General features: G+C 33.4%; 1 protein-coding gene across 1 annotated transcript; it reads right to left on the bottom strand.

The window, feature by feature from the left end:
• Positions 1-535: 535 nt before the first annotated feature.
• Positions 536-17,743, bottom strand: LOC133183048 (small ribosomal subunit protein uS5m-like). Its single transcript, XM_061317972.1, has 11 exons — positions 17,653-17,743; positions 15,675-15,752; positions 11,456-11,575; positions 10,355-10,594; positions 7,309-7,343; positions 5,181-5,271; positions 3,747-3,793; positions 3,183-3,240; positions 2,642-2,704; positions 1,452-1,591; positions 536-950 (listed from the first exon to the last, which is right to left on the bottom strand). The coding sequence occupies exons 1-11, from the start codon at positions 17,723-17,725 to the stop codon at positions 582-584; spliced, it is 1,314 nt and encodes a 437-aa protein (XP_061173956.1). The 5' UTR covers positions 17,726-17,743; the 3' UTR covers positions 536-581.
• Positions 17,744-18,215: the final 472 nt, after the last annotated feature.

Below are 18,215 nucleotides of genomic sequence, written 5' to 3'. Positions count from 1 at the left end.
AATTTGACCGGTCATTTAATGAATGGCATAGCTTTTTTGTTCCTGATGAAGTATATTTCGACATCAAACTGTAATCCAATATTGGAGTGCCATCTTGTTCCAGGACTTGAACAGACTTAAATTTACATCGAATGAGGATGCTTGCATGTTGAGGGACAAAGTACATGATAAAGTTCATGATTATACTTTTACTGAATTCTTCCTACACATGTTCATGATTTTGGACCACTAATTGAAATTAGTTTCTGGGGTGCTTTTACTTAAGCAGCTATATCGGCATTCCATGAGAATGCTTAATGCACCATAAAAAAATGAACTACAGTTAAAACTTCCATATCTCTAACTTTGATATCTCGAATACCATGGATATGTCAAAATGAATTGGATGTCACAGCCATTCTTTCTTTCTTTAACCTCAATATCTTAAATCCTCTAATATCTCTATTTTTTTGGGGGGGGGGGGGGGTCCCCATTAAATTAGAGATAAAAAAGTTTAACTCTTATATTGAAAAATGTAAACAACTCTTTCATGTACATGTATTATCATTTTTATTGAAAACAACAATGGACAACACACATTTTTATTCCTTTTTCTTTTTCCCGGCCTGATCCCGGTGAATTCTCTCCTCCCTTGATGGTTCCAGTCCACACAATCTCCTCTCTCTCTGGGCCTCATCCTGTCCTCTACGCCTCTCCGCTGTATCAAGCTTCCTCCTATATGAAGTTAAACCAAGTCTTTCCCACACTGGCCTTATTTTAGGCTTGATCCAATGAAGTTTGCCTTTGGTATAAAGAGTATCTAAATCATACACATCCCTTTCACTCCCATAGTATTTCTCTTGAACTTTGCCATCCTCTGGGGATGCTATCACAACTGGGATCTGGTTTCGTTCATCGCTGAGTTCTACGACATGCATATTGGTTCTGTTGGCTAATTCCTGGTGTGTTTCCTGATAAGAAAGTAATACAATATAAAGCAAAACTTTTGCTACACATTTACCATTACTCATTGCTGGATCATATTGAATAGGAACTCTAGTTTCCGAGATATTGCCATCCAGTTTTTAGGGCCTACTATATAATACTATATGGATAAACATCGGGCTCGGGGACATCGAAGTCCCCTGTCCCGGGGTCTGAAATTTTGAGGGTAAACATAAATGTACTTCATGTGATCATGATAGAGGCACAAGCTCAACAATATTACAAGGAGATAACAGATCTTGGCAAAAAAAAAAAAAATAGTGGAAATATGCCAATTACCTTTTTAAAAAGTAGTTATGTCATTTAGCAATAAAAGTTTTACTAATGTAAAATATTTCAAAACATGATTTTACAAAACAAATGATCATGAATGGTAACAAAAATGTTGATCTTCAATGAATCATCTCAAATTGAGAAGTGATAAAATTTACAATCAACATTACTCCACTTTTCTTTAGAGTTGGTACCTGGTGTGTCACTGCATTGAAAAAAGCTGTTGTCATTGTGATGGCATTTTTTGTGTTGCCTTCAGTCTTGACGTATATATCTTTAATCCCAGACAACAAACACAGGTCTTTAATCACTCTATGAGCCACCACACCATATCCTGAAATAGAAATAAATTTCATATTTATTGCCTGGTGAGCAGGATAAAAATTGAGTGAAATGTATATTTAATATTTATTTTTTAAAGAATGAACACATGCACCTATTAAACAAAAGTCCCATAGACCTTCAAAGTTATCCAAGTATCAAATGTATTTAACGTAATCTGAGGAAATGTCATATACGCAAGCTTCTCAAAATGCTGTGTTGTTGTGACATGTATGGTTACAATAAACAAAATGATTTTCCTCTCAGTAATGATTAAAAAAAAGAGTATTACATGTTCACAATTAATCCTTGTTACCTAGAGAAATTTTGCAGTCAGTTATGAGCTTTAGTTTTCTTCTATATAAATACAAGTAAGTTATAGTTATGGCCCTGAGAAAAATTTAATATTAATCCATCCAGTGACCATGATCATGTCTAAAGCACCTACTGCCAGATTCGTCAGCAACATCTGTGTATGATAACACTTATCTCCCTTTTATTTTTCTTTACAGAAATTTGTCATATGAAGATACTGATATAACAAACCAATTATCAACTTCTGATTTCGTTTGCACAGAATAGGATTTTAAATATTATTAGTATTAATTATGCCCCCATCATATAGGTTTGTCAAATTTTCGGAAGTGAGACTTCCATTTTTTTATTTCCTACATAAAACTGCAGTTCACAAGAATGCCAGCTTTGGGACTGAATTCCTATTACATGGGACTTGAATTTTTTTAATTTGAGTAGAAAATTCATATTACTCATTATAACCAGGCAAAATAATCAGTTTGTCTGCTAGATGTGCAGGTGTATGATAACGAAAAAAAACCAGAAAATTCTATCACAGTCAACATAACCTGCTTTGATTATCAATGCATGAAGATGGAAGGGAACAGATTGGTGAACTTAGAGACCTAGATGACCTAGAAAAAGACAAACTTATGTCTGTATATATATATATATATATATATATATATATATATATATATATATATATATATATATATATATATATATATATATATATATATTCAGAGTATGTAATGATTTTTTTTACCTTCAAATTTCCTTTTGGCAAACACCTTTGTGCAATGGACTTGAGCATATGTATCATGATATACTGAAATATACACAATACATTACTGTATGTTATATTTTAAAATCTTCTCATTCAAGATAAAGAAAGACATTTCCAAGTCTTTCTACTGAGTCATGAGAGCAAAGAATAAAATATAATCAATCATTTACTGCACTGCAGAAATAAACTGAAATATAAACATTTTCATGTAGGAGTAATATTTGCAAATTCTATGCTTCACAAGACAAATCTCCAAATTAACTCTAACAAAATTGTTTATTATAAATATTATTTGCTACAGACATAATAATTTGTTCCTTTTTTAAATATTATCGCAAAAAAAGTGTATGTAAAATAATTATTGATCTTAAACAAAAGTATATGTAAAATAATAATTGAAAAATATTTATGCTATTAAAAAGTACATGTATTTCATACATGTCACATGAAATAAATAATTAAATATCAGTACTAGTTGCTATAGTGATAAATTTAATTAATGAAATCATAATTTACTTACTTGTATGTTCATTATATCTCTCAATAAACATTAGCTGTTGTCCTGCTTTATCTCGTGCCTAAAGTGTTGTAAAACATTTTGTTTTCTGAGCATAACAAATTTAAATGTACATCTGTATAAATATGCCTATTGAAGAAAGCTCATTTCATAAATTCAAAAGGGTAAATATATGTATGCATTGGTTCTATCAATCTTCCAACAGATAACACATGCAGTAATAGATAGTTTTCAATAGAGAAGATTTTAGCAAGAATTATTTCCCATTGGTCACCATATTGGAAGTCAACAAGCCCCGACTCCTTAATTATTCAACCAATCTAAAATTGTCCTATTAGGCACTGAGGTATAACACGGTTTCTCTGATGACAGCCTCCTTAAATTAGTAATTGTAATACTGTAAAGATTTTTCCCCATATATTTCTTCCATGCATGTTTAAAATTAGTTCCTCAAAAATTCACCAGTTTGACCTCCAAGATTGCAGCCAAGAGAAATAACTCAGAAGGAAAAATATGTCATAAGAAAACTAGCTATCTACCGTATATTAATATTTGTAGTATACATACCTTATAGCCAGCAGCCTTTTGAAAGTTTGCTTTAGCAACAGCAAAACCTGCAAATATTTAATAATTCAAGGTAACATTTCTTTCTCAACTAAAGATATTCTTATATATTAAAGACATGTACCTGTATCACTCAAAAGACGAAGTTCTTTTTTCTTTCTTTTTTATTCTTAAAAAAGCTACCAAAAGTGATGAGCAAACACACTACAAATAACAAGAAGCCCAATGGCTGAAACACTCACCTGTGTAACTTTAACCCTGCTATTCTTAAGAAAATTTTTAAAAGATTTTTCTTTTTCATATTCCCATGAAAAGTTGTGACCCTACATAATGGCCCCACCTACCGGTAACTCTAGGAGTTCTAAGGCGGCATGCCTTGAAAATTGAGAATCTACATTATATCAGGAAGCTTTCACATAGGTTTCATCTTTTAAGGTCAAGTGGTTCTTCAGAAAAAGATTTTTTTTTTAAATCCTATTTATTCGAAAGTAAAAGTTTGATCCCCTATTATAGCCCCACCCTACCCCAGGGGCCATGATTTGAATAATTTAGAACCCACAGGAAGCTAACGTATAATTTCATCTTTTCTGGTCCTGTGGTTCTTGAGAAAAAAAATTAAGATTTTTTCATAAACATAAATATTTCATTGTAAAAATTTGTTCCTTATGGGGCCCTATCCTACTCCCAGAGGCCTTGATTTGAACAATCTAGAATGTACACTACCTAAGAAAGTTTTCACATAATTTTCAACTTTTCTGGCCCAGTGGTTCTTGAAAAGAGGATTTGTTTTTAATGACCCAACCCTATTTTTGCCTTTTCTTGATAATCTCCTCTTGGAGCAGGACTTGACCATTCATTTGTAGAATTTAGAACCCCCCTTATTCAAGGATGCTTTGTGCCAACTTTTGTTAAAATTGGCCCTGTGATTCTTGAGAAGAAATTTTAAATGTAAAAGGTTTACTGTCAGATGCTGGGAAATGGGTGATCGGAAAAAGCTCAAGCTTTCAGCTCAGGTGAGCTAAAAAGTACATGAAGAACCCCGTCATAGTTACGAGTTGGAATAAGAAATTCTAATGTCTTCTAATTCTTATGTTCCTATAAACTCCCATGCAACCTCATGGGAGGCTTTAATCAATCTTTGTCCGAGTACAAATATAGGCTTCCAAACTCCAACAGTTCCAATGTCATTGCTGAGAAACCAGACATTTCTCCTTACCAATAAAATATAATTTGTTGACCCTGAAGTATCCTTGCAAGAAATCCAGTGAAAGTTTTTAAATCAACACATTGTGGAAATTCAACATCCAAGCAGAAATCATTCCATAATCCCTATGTTATTTTATTCAGACCAAATTCAATAGAAAAAATCAGTTAGTACCCAGTACTGGCCCATTCATGATTTTCAAAGGCCTGGCATACAAATAGTTAAGAACAAACCTGCAAGACCATTTCCATTTCCAACAGCTACCAGAGCTCTGTATGCGAACTTCTTTCCCTGATCTGCTGTAATATTGGTGACTTTCTTAAGCTGAAACAGATTTCAGTCATGTTGAGTGAAACAGTGCATGACATCTAATTAAAGTACTACAGCATCATTAAAGACATAAATAAAGCTAAAATAAAGCTTAAGTTTGCATAATTTTTCAGAGAGTGAGTTTTTTTGATTATCTATAAATCAACATTATAACTGATGCAAAAAAATATAACCTCAGATTAGTAATATACTATAGAAGAATACATGTATTCATAAAAAAAAATAATGTGACAATCAAATAGAAATATGATTCCTCAACCCTGAAAGCTAAAATGGATAAATTGAAATAATTATTTCAAAGAAATTATTCATTCATTCATATGTGCTAATAATCTTCACTGCAATTGTGAGCCCACAACTTTGCTTGAATTACTGACCCAACACTGATCCCAATTTATTTTCATACAACTATCAGAATGAATTTTATAAAAAATTTCAGTTTATGTGGGAAATAGATATCATTTTCAATAAAAGCGTCATGAGGTCAGAAACGTGTACTATAATGTATGCTAGTTATCCAAAAGACATAAGTGAAATTAATAGACTGGAGGATTTTTAAAAAGTAGAAGTCAAGGTCAAGTGGACTGTAGTGCAGGTATTTTTTTTTAAAAAGTCTTATGACAATCAGTGCACATGCTAAACAGCACAGATATATACTTGGAAGGTAAAAAAATATTTGTTCAAAATGCACTATGGTGTATTTTGAACAATACAAAAATGTAAGTCAAATGTCAAGTTCAAAGGTCACGAGGTTGGTGACCCTTATAATTTGCAAAAAGCTATTGTTGCAAGCAATACATGAGCAAAATATCAAATCTCCACATCTTGCCATTTTCCAGATATAGGGTGTGACAGATGGACAGACAGACAGAGGCTTGGCATAGTGATCCTTTAAGTGTCATTCTGCTCTGCAGGCAACACAAAAAAGAGTGTTTAATAAAAGTAATATAACCTGCCAACATGAGAGATTTTTTATTTTCCTTTGTAAGATGAACTATAAAACTTCTCTCCTTAAATCTCTTATTTCCCCCTCTCCAGTGCCTGGGAAGGTCAAGCAACAGGTGGGGCCAATGGCCCCACTGTTCATAAAATGATGGGGCCATTTTGAAATTTAAGGGGCCGAGGAGAAATATATTGGGGCCATTCTAAAATAAATCATAGTATGATGCTATATGATAATGCATATATCTCTGACAACAAAATTTAGGAAAATTAAAAAGAAAAATGCGATAGGAATTTACAAGTCATATGATATTGACTAGTGCAAATGATTTTTCCGTTTCTAAGAACTTGAATCAGTCAATCGTCATCTACATTCTATCAACTATAATTTAGAAAAAATATATTATATGAAACCAAAAGCACCATTTTTAACGATGCCGATTTACTAGAGATCATGGAACAAGCCAAAATAAGTGGATTTCGTTGAAAAGGTTTTTTATTGTAAGGTATATAAATTTTCCATGTCCGTGACTTTCGTAAAGCTGTGGTCAACCATCGAAAACGACTTGACACTTACGAATCGAATGACATGAAAAAAAAAAACTGTTTCTTTGCCAGTGGATGTCAATATGCCGAATGATGGTTCCGATTACATTATATACATGTATTACATCACAGATTCCGTATAACTTCGATAAGAATACAGATAACGCGGACTGCGATGAACTTGCAAAGTAATAAACCATGCATACCCGCATTTTGCGGGGTGCGCCGCATGGCGCTGCGGACCATTATTTCATTGCGCCATTTTTCGACAGTATGCGCATATGGCGCATGGCGCAGCCCCTTCCCAGGCCCTGCCTCTCTGGAGCATAGGCCTTTACATGTACATGTATTTTAATGTACAAATTCTCTATCTAATGAGCTTACTAATACTAAATTTAATTGAACAACTCTTACAATTTGAAAAGTAGTCTTGGAGCAGAAATCAAAAATTGTAAACATGGCAAAAGGACAATATGTAGACAGACCATAGGAGACAAAGTTTAATTTTAAAAATAATTAATCTACATTATGTTGTAAACTTACTTGTAGTAGCCTTGAATCAAAGCCATCAAATTTTTCTGGAATTATAAAAACAACTCAAGTTATAAACCTTGAAATCCATGACAAAGACAAATTCTTAATAAATCTGTACATAGTAGAGGTATTTCCACTGGTTCTGGTTTACCATGTGTACAAGTCTTGTTTGACATCAACAAAAGTAAACACTATCAAACAAAAGTTACTGTAGCTTATTATACATGTGATCACAAAAGTTAGTGTTTAATTTATGATCATCTCCTAAATATGCATAGGGTGAGTTCAACATGCATTTTACACACATACCTTGATTCCGACAACTTTATTCAATAAACTAGCATCCCATCTGAATGTTTTCCCGTTTTGACTTGTTTTTATCATAAAGCCAAAAGATTAAAACTTTTTAATGATGCTGATTTTTATTATCATGTGGTTATAAAAATACCACAGAATGGCCTTGAAGTGACATTATATTTGACATCTTCAAAAGGTGAGTCACCAGCAAGATTTTATGATTTTGCAAATTTTCAGAGTTGTCTTTCTTTCATTAGAGCTGTGTTAATGATTGATTATGTTATAGAAAATTTCAAGAAATGTTAGCTCAAAGTGTGCATTATATTTCTTAGAGTTGTTTTTACTAGCATGTCCATTTCACCATGCATCAGACACAAACTATAACCAAGAATCACACACTGTCCGATGCTTGGTTAATTTATTTCTTTTTACTTAGTGATACATGTATAATACCAAACTGAAAGCTGTTTTTTTTTCCCAGAAATAAAAAACATAAACTCAACACATTCAATAACAAGAGGCCCACGGGCCTTATAGGTCACCTGAGTATCATGCAACAACTTCGCCACATTGGATTCATGTTTTAAACCAGAGGCCATGAAATTCACAATTTCGAAAGAGGCACACTTGCTCATCATAATTTTACATTTAGTAAGCTTACTTAATACCCAGAAAGAGAGCAGAGGATTATCAAAGAATTAATGCATTTTCACTATGTAATCATTAGAGCCCTGCCCTAACACCAGAACCATGATGCAGGGGCCATAAAATTCACAATTTTGGAAGAGGCATCCTTACATATCATAACAATACTCTTAGTTCATCAGCTAAATACCCAGGAGAAAAGAAGAAGATTTTCAAAGAATTATTGCATTTTTACTATGTAATCATTAGAGCCCCACCCTAACACCAGAACCCCTGACCCAGGGGCCATGAAATTCATAATTTTGGAAGAGGCACCTTTACTCATCATAACTATGCATCAGTTTGTTTGTTAAATACCCAGGATCAAAGAAAAAGATTTTTAAAGAAATAATGCATTATCACTATATATTCAACAGAGCCCCACCCTAACACCAGAACCCCTGACCTAGGGGCCATGAATTTCACAATTTTGGAACAGGCACCCTTACATATCATAACTATACTCTTAGTTCATCGGCTTATTACCCAGGAGAAAAGGAGAAGATTGTCAAAGAATTATTGCATTTTTACTATGCAATCATTAGAGCCCCGCCCTAAAACAGAACCCCTGACCAGGGGCCATGAAATTCACAACATAGGAATAGGCACCCTTATCCATCATAACTATGCCTTCAGTTTGTTTGCCCTGGATCAGAGAAGATTTTTAAAAGAAATAATGCATTTTCACTATACATGTATATTCAACAGAATGCTGCCCTAACACCAGAACCCCTGACCCTGGGGCCATGAAATTCACAATTTTGGAAGAGGCACCTTTCATCATCATAACTATGTATTTATTTTGTTTTCATAATATCCAAGAGCACAGAAGAAGCTTTTTAAAGAAATAATACATTATCACTATATATTCAACAGAGCCCCACCCTAACACCAGAACCCCTGACCCTTGGGCCAAGAAATTCACAATTTTGGAAGAGGCACTTTTTCTCATCATAACTATGTACTTAGTTCATCGGCTTAATACCCAGGAGCAGAGGAGAAGATTTTTGAATAATTAATGCATTTTCACTATATAATCATTAGATACCCGCCCTAACACCAGAACCCCTGACCCAGGGGCCATGAAATTCACAATTTTAGAAGAGACACCTTTCCTCATCATAACTATGTATATTGTTTGTTTCCTAAATACCCAAGAGCAGAGGAGAAGATTTTTTAAGAATAATGCTTTTCACTACATATTCAACAGAGCCCCACCCTAGCACCAGAACCCCTGACCCTGGGGCCATAAATTTCACAATTTAGGTAGAGGCCTCAATGCTTATTACATTCATGCCAACAGTTTGCCTGCTTGATGCCCAGGAGTAAAGAAGAAGATTTTTAAAGATTGCATTAATTCTGATGGTTTTAGCCCCACCCCTCAGGCCCCAGGGGGGTAGGGGTCATGAATTTCACAATTTTTACTCCCCTTCACATATAGATGCTATGTGCCAAATTTGGTTGAATTTGGTTCAGTGGTTCCAGAGAAGAAGCTGAAAATGTTCAAATGTTAACGCACGACGGACGACGCACGCCGACGGACGAAAACAGATAGCAATAGGTCACCTGAGTAAACTCAGGTGACCTAAAAATACAAGTGATTTGATTTGTGACAACTAGAAGTGGGTTCTCTTATTTCTAAAATTAGAAAATGATAACCCCCTGAAACTGATGCACAGTTGTCAAATGTGAAGAGAGACAGACAAGGCAAGGCCTAAATTAGGTGAAGTGTTGCATCTAAAATCTCTCTACAGATGCGGTTCAAAACATTTTGTCACAAATTCATAATTAAATCACAAAATACGTATCAATTTCCATTTTACTAATATTTGATTGAGTTATCACAGTATGGTGTCCAATGCATGGTGAACTCACCATAACTGTATCTGTAATATGCTACATGTATTTAAAAAGTTGTAGTGCTATTCATGATTGCACCAAGTAATGCATGACCTACAATTGCCAGAAAATTTCTACTGTGTCAAAATACAAAATAATTATACAGTGTTGCAAAACTTACAAAACAGGGGAAAATAATCCTGTTTCACTGAGTCTCAAGATTTCCATTGCTTACCCTCTCTAACAGGAGCTGGTGGCCCTAAACTGGTTCCATGTAAGAAAGCACTGGTGTATCCTCTCAGAAGGGGATTGACATATTTCTGTTTCCTTTGAGATCTTTTTGTAGACCGACGATTTTGTCGTAGATCTTCCAGTAATACATCAAACTCTTCAGCTCGTCTAATACCTGTTGACTTGGCATTTTCTCTGCTGAGAATTCTTGTATTTAATCCAGGAAACTGCAGACCTTCCTTTCCTGTAAGACCAAAATGTTGAAAACCTGACATGTATCAAAAATATCCAACCAAAAGGTGTTGGAAAACTGACTAAGTTAATAGATGTGTGATGATCACTGAGTGAAACAGAGCTTTTATGGATAAATATGTGGGCACTTTGAAAATGACATACATGTACATTAAAAACACAACAATCGTGCCAAAATGTCCATACAAAAAAAAAGGTACACAATGGCATACCTTTTTTATATGCCAGTTAAGTACCTATTTTGTGCCTACTACCAGGTAATTCAGGTACAGAAAAGGCATAGCAATTCTATGACTATAACTAACTTTATTTTTTGTGCCTATTTTTTATAAAAGATATGCATGCCTAGAATCTGTATTTTTTATTTAGTATGGGTGAATGCATCTCTGAAAACTTAACTACTGAAGACTTGTTCAACTTTATCATATTCATGATTTCTTTTTGTGATGTACATGTATTTGCTTTTGATACATAGCTTTTATGTGATCAAAATTTCACATATGGAAAAAGCATTTTGAGAGAATCTCAATCTTAAATTCAAGTCCAATTTATGACTAGAATGATAAGCTAACCCCAAAAATTACTTTCAACTCATTTTTCCCAATTACACAGCAAACTTTACCCTTAAAAGTTTATCCTTATGAAAGTTAAAGAGAGCATTATAGGTCATACAAACCAAAAGACTTACAATTTACCCCCTCAAAAAAATCAATAATAGAATATTTCTGGCTATATTTCATATATCTTTAAATCACCATGGATCTCAATTTCTTCTCAACTTAAAGAAGCTGTGCATAAAAAATTCAAGTATTGAATGAAGGTATGGAATTTTTTACCTGCAACAGACACTTACCATATCCAGGTTTTTGTCCAATATGCAGATTTATTCTTTTCTTTGTTGACTTAGCTCTACCTCGCTTGGCTCCTGCAGCACTAACTGATGTAACACTGCCCCACAAATCGTCATCAGATACTACAAATGGGATACAGATTCTAACTTAAAAAATGCCCTGCTGTTCATACAAAAATAACAAGAGGCCCAAGGGCCTTGAATTGCTCTTCTGATAAACTTTACAACTTACCTATCACTTCTATTTGAAGCCTCTAAGTATCCTGTATATTTAGATAAAGCCTTGAAATTCCAAAGGTAGGTCATCATGACCTACATTTTAGATGAAACACTCTGAGAACCCAAGATGATTCTAAGCCAATTAGTACCTGAGAGTAGGTCACGGTGACCTACTTTTCAGTTGTTGTACTCCGAGGACCCAAGATGCATCAACTGACAAAGTTTGATGATTCTAAGCCAATTAGTATCCGAAATATTAAATTAAAGTCATATAAATTGAAAAGTAGGACACAGTGACCTACTTTTCAGTCGACCTACTCCGAGAACCCAAGATACATCAACTGACAAATTTTGATGATTCTAAGCTAAATAGTACCCAAAATATTAAATACAGCCATAAAATTTCAAAAGTAGGTCAGGGTGACCTACTTTTCAGTTGTCATACTCCATGGACCCAAGATCCATCAACTGACAAAGTTTGATTATTCGGGTACTAAGCCAATTAGTACCCGAAAATGTTCAATTAAAGTCATATAAATTGAAAAGTAGGTCACGGCGACCTACTTTTCGGTTTACGCTTTTCAAGGACCCAAGATGCATCAACTTACAAAGTTTTATGATCATAGGCCTTAAAATGCCTCTAAAATGCTTTGAAATCGAATGCCTGCAAAGTTCAAAAAGTAGGTCACTGTGACCTACCGGTACTTTTTAATAAATATGTTTTATGGCCCCAAGATGCATCATCTTACAAGATTTAATGATTGTAAACCTCTCAGTATTCAAATAAATGACCTTAATTGTTTTGAAACAGATTAGCCATAAAATTCAAAAAGTAGGTCAAGGTGACCTACTTTTTAGTTGACGTACTCCGAGGACCCAAGATACATCAACTGACAAAGTTTGATGATCATAGGCCTTAAATTGTTCAAAATATGCCTCTAAATCATTTTGAAAAAGAATGGCCGCAAAATTTAAAAAGTATGTCACCATGACCTACTTTTTAGTCAACATGATATGAGGTCCTTAGATGCATCAACTGACATGATTTGATGATCCTAGTCCTTATAGTAAACAAAATATCAACATTTGAATAAAATGTAATTTTTGCTCAACTTTGAAGTGACCTTGAGACCACGCCCTTTGCCCCAGGGTGATGCCTTGAACAATTTTTAATCTACAACATATCCTTGTTTCCTTGGATATGTACCCTTGTATATAGATTCCCAAAACTTTTATGATTGATATTTATGAACAACTACCGGTAACCTGACTTTCAATTTTGACTACCACTCAACCTCTAACTGGGTGCAAGAAGCTACCACATGGGGTTTAATATTGCTATAAAGTAAAGAAAATTGAACATTTTCCCTTCTTGGTAACCATAACAACAATTATTTTATTCATCAAACTTTACCAATATATGATATTCAACTTTAGTTTTATCAAATAAGTACTATTCAAGGTGAGTCAAATATGTTTCTTGATTAAAAGGATTCTAAATTCCTAAGCAACAAAAAATACCACTTTAAACCACTGGTACATTGTTTCAATGGTTACACTGCAAAGTAGCAATAAATCCCAATTTTTCTTATGTCATCTGTGTTACAAGGTTCTAGCAATGTACATTTGCCAGTCTTGAATTTCAATGTTTTTCCTCAAGATATTAACATTAACCAAAACTTTGCAACAAATTCTGTATGGTTACACTGTGTTACCATGGCAACCATAAAAGTTATTTTTTAGAAAATTTTCTTGAGTTGTTGATTAAGTTTGACCATGTTACACCTATCATTAGTGAATATTGAACATTTTTCGGCATTTTTCTGCATTTAAAATGTATTCCAAATGTACCCATGGTTACCACTTACTTAGAGTTATATTCTAAATAGTTTCTTTATAGCATAAGTGGCAACAAGGTGTCATGTTTTTGTGAGAATGGTTTGTTTGTTTTTCTTAGTCTTTATTGAGGCTCAATAAAGATTCAAAGTAGCTGAAAATCTCAATTTTTCAAACTTTTCTGGCTGTTACCATGGCAACCAAGACACATAGCAACCAAATTTTATTTGATATATGTTTTTGGTGTCAAGTTGTAATAATGGGCAAAGTTTCATCAAATTCAGTGACCATGTGTGGCAACAAAGTTTAAGAGGTTACAGAGAATAGCTCTTAATTATCGTGTAATTTCGCGAGAAACACCACAAATGAAATAAAATTACTTGCTTTTTATGGTGCTAAAATCCATGTAAAATCCCTTGATCAACTGTCCACTCCCCAAATTCTAGCAATTTGACTTTAAAGAGCCATTTTGCGATAATAATTAAGTACTCGTGAAAAATAAGGAATTTACAGTATATGTGAGATTAAAAATTGACCTTGTTTTTGCTATAAGTGAATGAGGTTCACCCAATTTTTATCAGGCATTGGTAAAAAAAAAAATAACCACTGCACTTTCATATCAGGAAATTACAAAAGTTATCAGTATACTATTGTTAGAGATAAAATTGTGCATCCCTACACAAAACAGTCACCTATTTACAACAGTTAACATTCTTTAATAAATATCCTAATATGTAATAATACACATGCACTTCTTTTCTAATCATGCTCATCTCTTATCTGTTATCTATGAACTCATTTGTGGTACATTTACAGTCTAGACGAACTCCAAAAACAGCGTGAACTCCGAAAATGAAGTCTTTGGCTCCATCATGCATTGCGGCAAAATGGCATCCGATGTAAACAAACGATGGATTGTCGTTCGCTTTCTCTAAATATACGGCTGCATAATGGCTGTATTAAGTGCATTGTTACTTCATTTTATTTTTTGTTGAATGGATAATTGCATTTATTAAATTATCTCGTGAATATTGACTTATTTATTGCTTCCAACTCTTGCATAATAGTGAATAGGATAATATACGACATCGAATTCAATACAGCCGGTAAGAATTATTTTATTATTTGATTTATTGTCTCCTTGATTAAATTTTATGTCGTTCCTACAATAAAAGTGCTTTTATTTGTTTTTGAAGACACCCAGCTTGTATTTATTTTAATCAGAAAATGCGTATTTTTCACCACGGAGCAGAGATATTAACAGGTTCATTTTTAGAAGACATGTTGTGCCCTTAATATCTAGAAGAATATCTGTTCGTATGTGATAAAAAATTGGTAAATAACATTGGTAAGAGCTTACGCGTTCAATTCCGATGTCGTACACAAATAAAAAAACGGAATGCTAATTTATGTGTAAAATTCAGTCAAGTTTTTAACAGTTACAAAATATATGTCCCATTTTGCATATATATCCCTTTTATTATGCATATTTACTTCTCAAAATGTATCATTTTCTCTGTAATTGATCTGACTTGTAACGTTAACTTTGAAAGTAAATATCTCCTTTTTTGCAAATAAAATAAAAAATCTGACAAATACAATCTCTTCCGAAGTCTTTTGTTTAGTATTTCTGAGTACTGGCATAATTGCCATACTTTTCAAAACTTTGCACGAACAGTTTTTGTAGACCCATCATTTTTGCCGAAAAATTGCCATTTTTTGTGTGTGTGCGCATGCGCATACTCTATTTTCGGAGTCTTTCTGAGTCTCAATTTCTTACTTCCGGAAACGCTGTTTTTGGAGTTCGTCTAGACTGATTTATGCTATGGGCTTTGACTTCCAGTATTTGTATACATCTACACAATTCATCTTGTGTTGATAATATTTGCATTTAGTTACTTTAATAAGCAAATTTTAATTGATTTGTGAAAATATTGCAGCATAATTTATCCCGCTATCATTCTCTCTCAGGTCTCAACTGGTTAACTGCAGGACAATATAACTAAAAATAATTGAGGGTTTTGGTTTTTTCTTATAACACTTTGCTCCGTTTTCTGGTGATAGCAGAAATTCCTGATTCAGTCACACAAGTTACTAACAATACTTGGATAAGAGAAAAAGTACTATAGTATACTGAATGAAAAGCATATTAAAAATTAACACTTACCAGTGGTCACGAAACTGTAGTTTCTGGACTGCAGATATGAGAATAGACATAACTGGCCTTGACAGTACTTTGAACATCCTGAAAATAATGACTCATCTTTTTATTGGTATTAAATGATATTCTTTTTTGTATACTGCTATGCTGAAGAACATATGCATATGTACTAATAAAATTAATGAAGGATAAGGCTGTGATCAGAGTTTCTCATACACTGCTTCTCCCATCTAATGAAACAGTTCATTGACTTAATTGTGTAAGCAATTTGTTTGTACACTGTAAAATGAACACGTAAACATGTAAACAAGTTATTGAAAAATGTTTTTTTAAAAATGTATTTTATATCGATTAATTTCAATCAGAAAGTTTATGCTACATCCAGACACGAAACTCATCATAGGCCTCTTTGTAACATTTCTACTGAACGCTAGGGGGAGGCAAAGAACGATAACTCTAAATCAGCAGAAGTTGTGACCTGTTGATATTTATTTGATCGTGAGTTGACAAGTAATACACCGGGTCGCAAATTCTAGTTGTAACACTTCCCTGGTGTATGACACTGTCCGAACAAGGTAAATGTATTTTCTACAGGTTTATAGAAAGCTATTTTTACTAAGATTTAAGCAATTACAACATGAAATGTTAACAAAAAAAAAAAAATTTAAATGCACGTGTTATGAATTCATCAAACAGAAAAAAAATTATTTGCAAAGGTATTTCTGCCTGCTTCAAGTTGCATCACTGATTAAAAGTTGCCAAATATAATTAGATATTTTTATGCAAAATAGCAGTTTGAACAGAGGAAGCAATTTTTGTCACTCATTTTTTAAGTATATTGAAGTGGTGTTTTGGTGTTTGATTACCTCCCTGTTGTTTATAGTATTGTTCTATATACATAACATATTTTCAAGTTAGGTATGTTCTATGCATTTTCATAACTTTAATTAATGGCAACATCTGCTTAAGAATAATATCCAATCTAATTAAAATTAGATGTTCCGAATCCGCTACCGCTTCTCAAACATCTAACAACATCCCATTAGGGGTCACGTCAGAGCGACCTTTCGATTATGAATAAACATAAAAATTTTGGCCAATCAGATTCAACCTTCTGTATACGATTCTAAAATTAGTTCCACGGCTACATCTTTACATTATTGATGCTCAGTAGACTGTTTTACGTTGAATTAAAGTAATTTTGGTATAAATTGAACATATAGTCCGCCAATCTGGCATTCTTACATGAATAATGCAAATGAAAATGCACAAACTACATGTATACATCTATATATCCCACACGTTACATTCATATATTGCACGGTCTTTACCATGCATATTTTGTTTACTACGAAACCCCTCGGGCGTTTATGTGTGGCACCAGGCAGTAAAAAAAGAACGCATCTGAACTATAAGCCAAGATTTCAGAGACGACGATTTCATTGGGTAATCGAAAGGTTGCTCTGACGTGACCCCTAATGGGATGTTGTTAGATGTTGGAGAAGCGGTAGTGGATTCAGAACATCTGATTTTAATTAGATTGGAATAATATCATACATAGTGAATAAGTTTAATTTAAATGCACGACATTTTTTGATGTTCTATGTTATGCTATACTAGTACAATGAAATTGGTTATAGATGGGAGTTATCCTTCCTAACCGAAAATTCATCTTTGCTGTCAGCTTAGATTATTTCCCTTGAGTCACAGATTGCTGTGTGAGGTAGGCAGTACATATAACTTGATTTTATGAAATCTAGAAGGTATTGAAGCAAATTTCATTTAGAATCTACCATTGTATGGAGATAAAATAATGAAAAATGACATTTGACCTTATAATCTTTTATTTTAATTTTTAGGAAGAAGTGCTACTCTTTGAGGAAATTCGGATCACACCAGAACCTTGATTTAGTGTATTTTGCACTATCAGCATTAAGATGAAGAAACTTTTCATAATACTCATAAAATATTTTCATTAACTTACCAGTCAGTTGCAATAAATTCGTCCAATTTATTGCATTTTTAGTAGAATCAAACCCTATTCGAGCCAAAGTCATGCTGCAATATCCGGAAAATCAAAATATCATAGTTTAACTTTTAGTTTTGCGTAGATAAATCGTACGTAAATATATTCGTCTGAATTTTAATATTTTGCACAAGATAGATCGAGATATATTAATTATGTACATCAATTTGTATTTAAAGACATTATCCCTTTCGCAACTGATGATACACCCTTACCCATTGAAATCAAAATAACTCTGATTATAGTTGAGTACAAAACATGGACGGGACACCCCCCCCCCCCCCAGTGTTCCATTCCCCAACTGTTCAACTTTCTTTTTAGATAAAATATTTTTATATGGCATTTACAAAGTATCACAATTGAAAAATCCAAAATATAGTATTAAATTACCTTTTTATAAACAAACATTTTTAGAGAGTGAGAATTTTTATAAAAGCAGGCCCGTAGCAACGGTTTCGAAAGTGGGGTGGGGGGATTTCCCAAAATTATCTGACAAGCAAAAAAAAAACAAAAAAACAACA

The sequence above is a fragment of the Saccostrea echinata genome, unplaced genomic scaffold (genome assembly GCF_033153115.1).
Source record: "Saccostrea echinata isolate AGI-Se365-2 ecotype Australia unplaced genomic scaffold, CSIRO_AGI_Sech_v1 ptg000009l, whole genome shotgun sequence".
In the NCBI taxonomy this organism is placed as follows: Eukaryota; Metazoa; Mollusca; class Bivalvia; order Ostreida; family Ostreidae; genus Saccostrea; species Saccostrea echinata.
The sequence above is the reverse complement of the archived record's forward strand: the minus strand, read 5'-3'. Positions and strand labels throughout refer to the sequence as shown.

Bases quoted from the DNA above. Each gene is read 5' to 3' on its own strand.
- LOC133183048 (XM_061317972.1), bottom strand. From the start codon at position 17,725: ATGACTTTGGCTCGAATAGGGTTTGATTCTACTAAAAATGCAATAAAT. The intron at 7,344-10,354 runs GTAAGCAATGGA...TTATAATTCCAG, and splicing joins ACCAGCTCCTGTTAGAGAGG to AAAAATTTGATGGCTTTGAT. The intron at 2,705-3,182 runs GTAAGTAAATTA...TGTATATTTCAG, and splicing joins GAGATATAATGAACATACAA to TATATCATGATACATATGCT.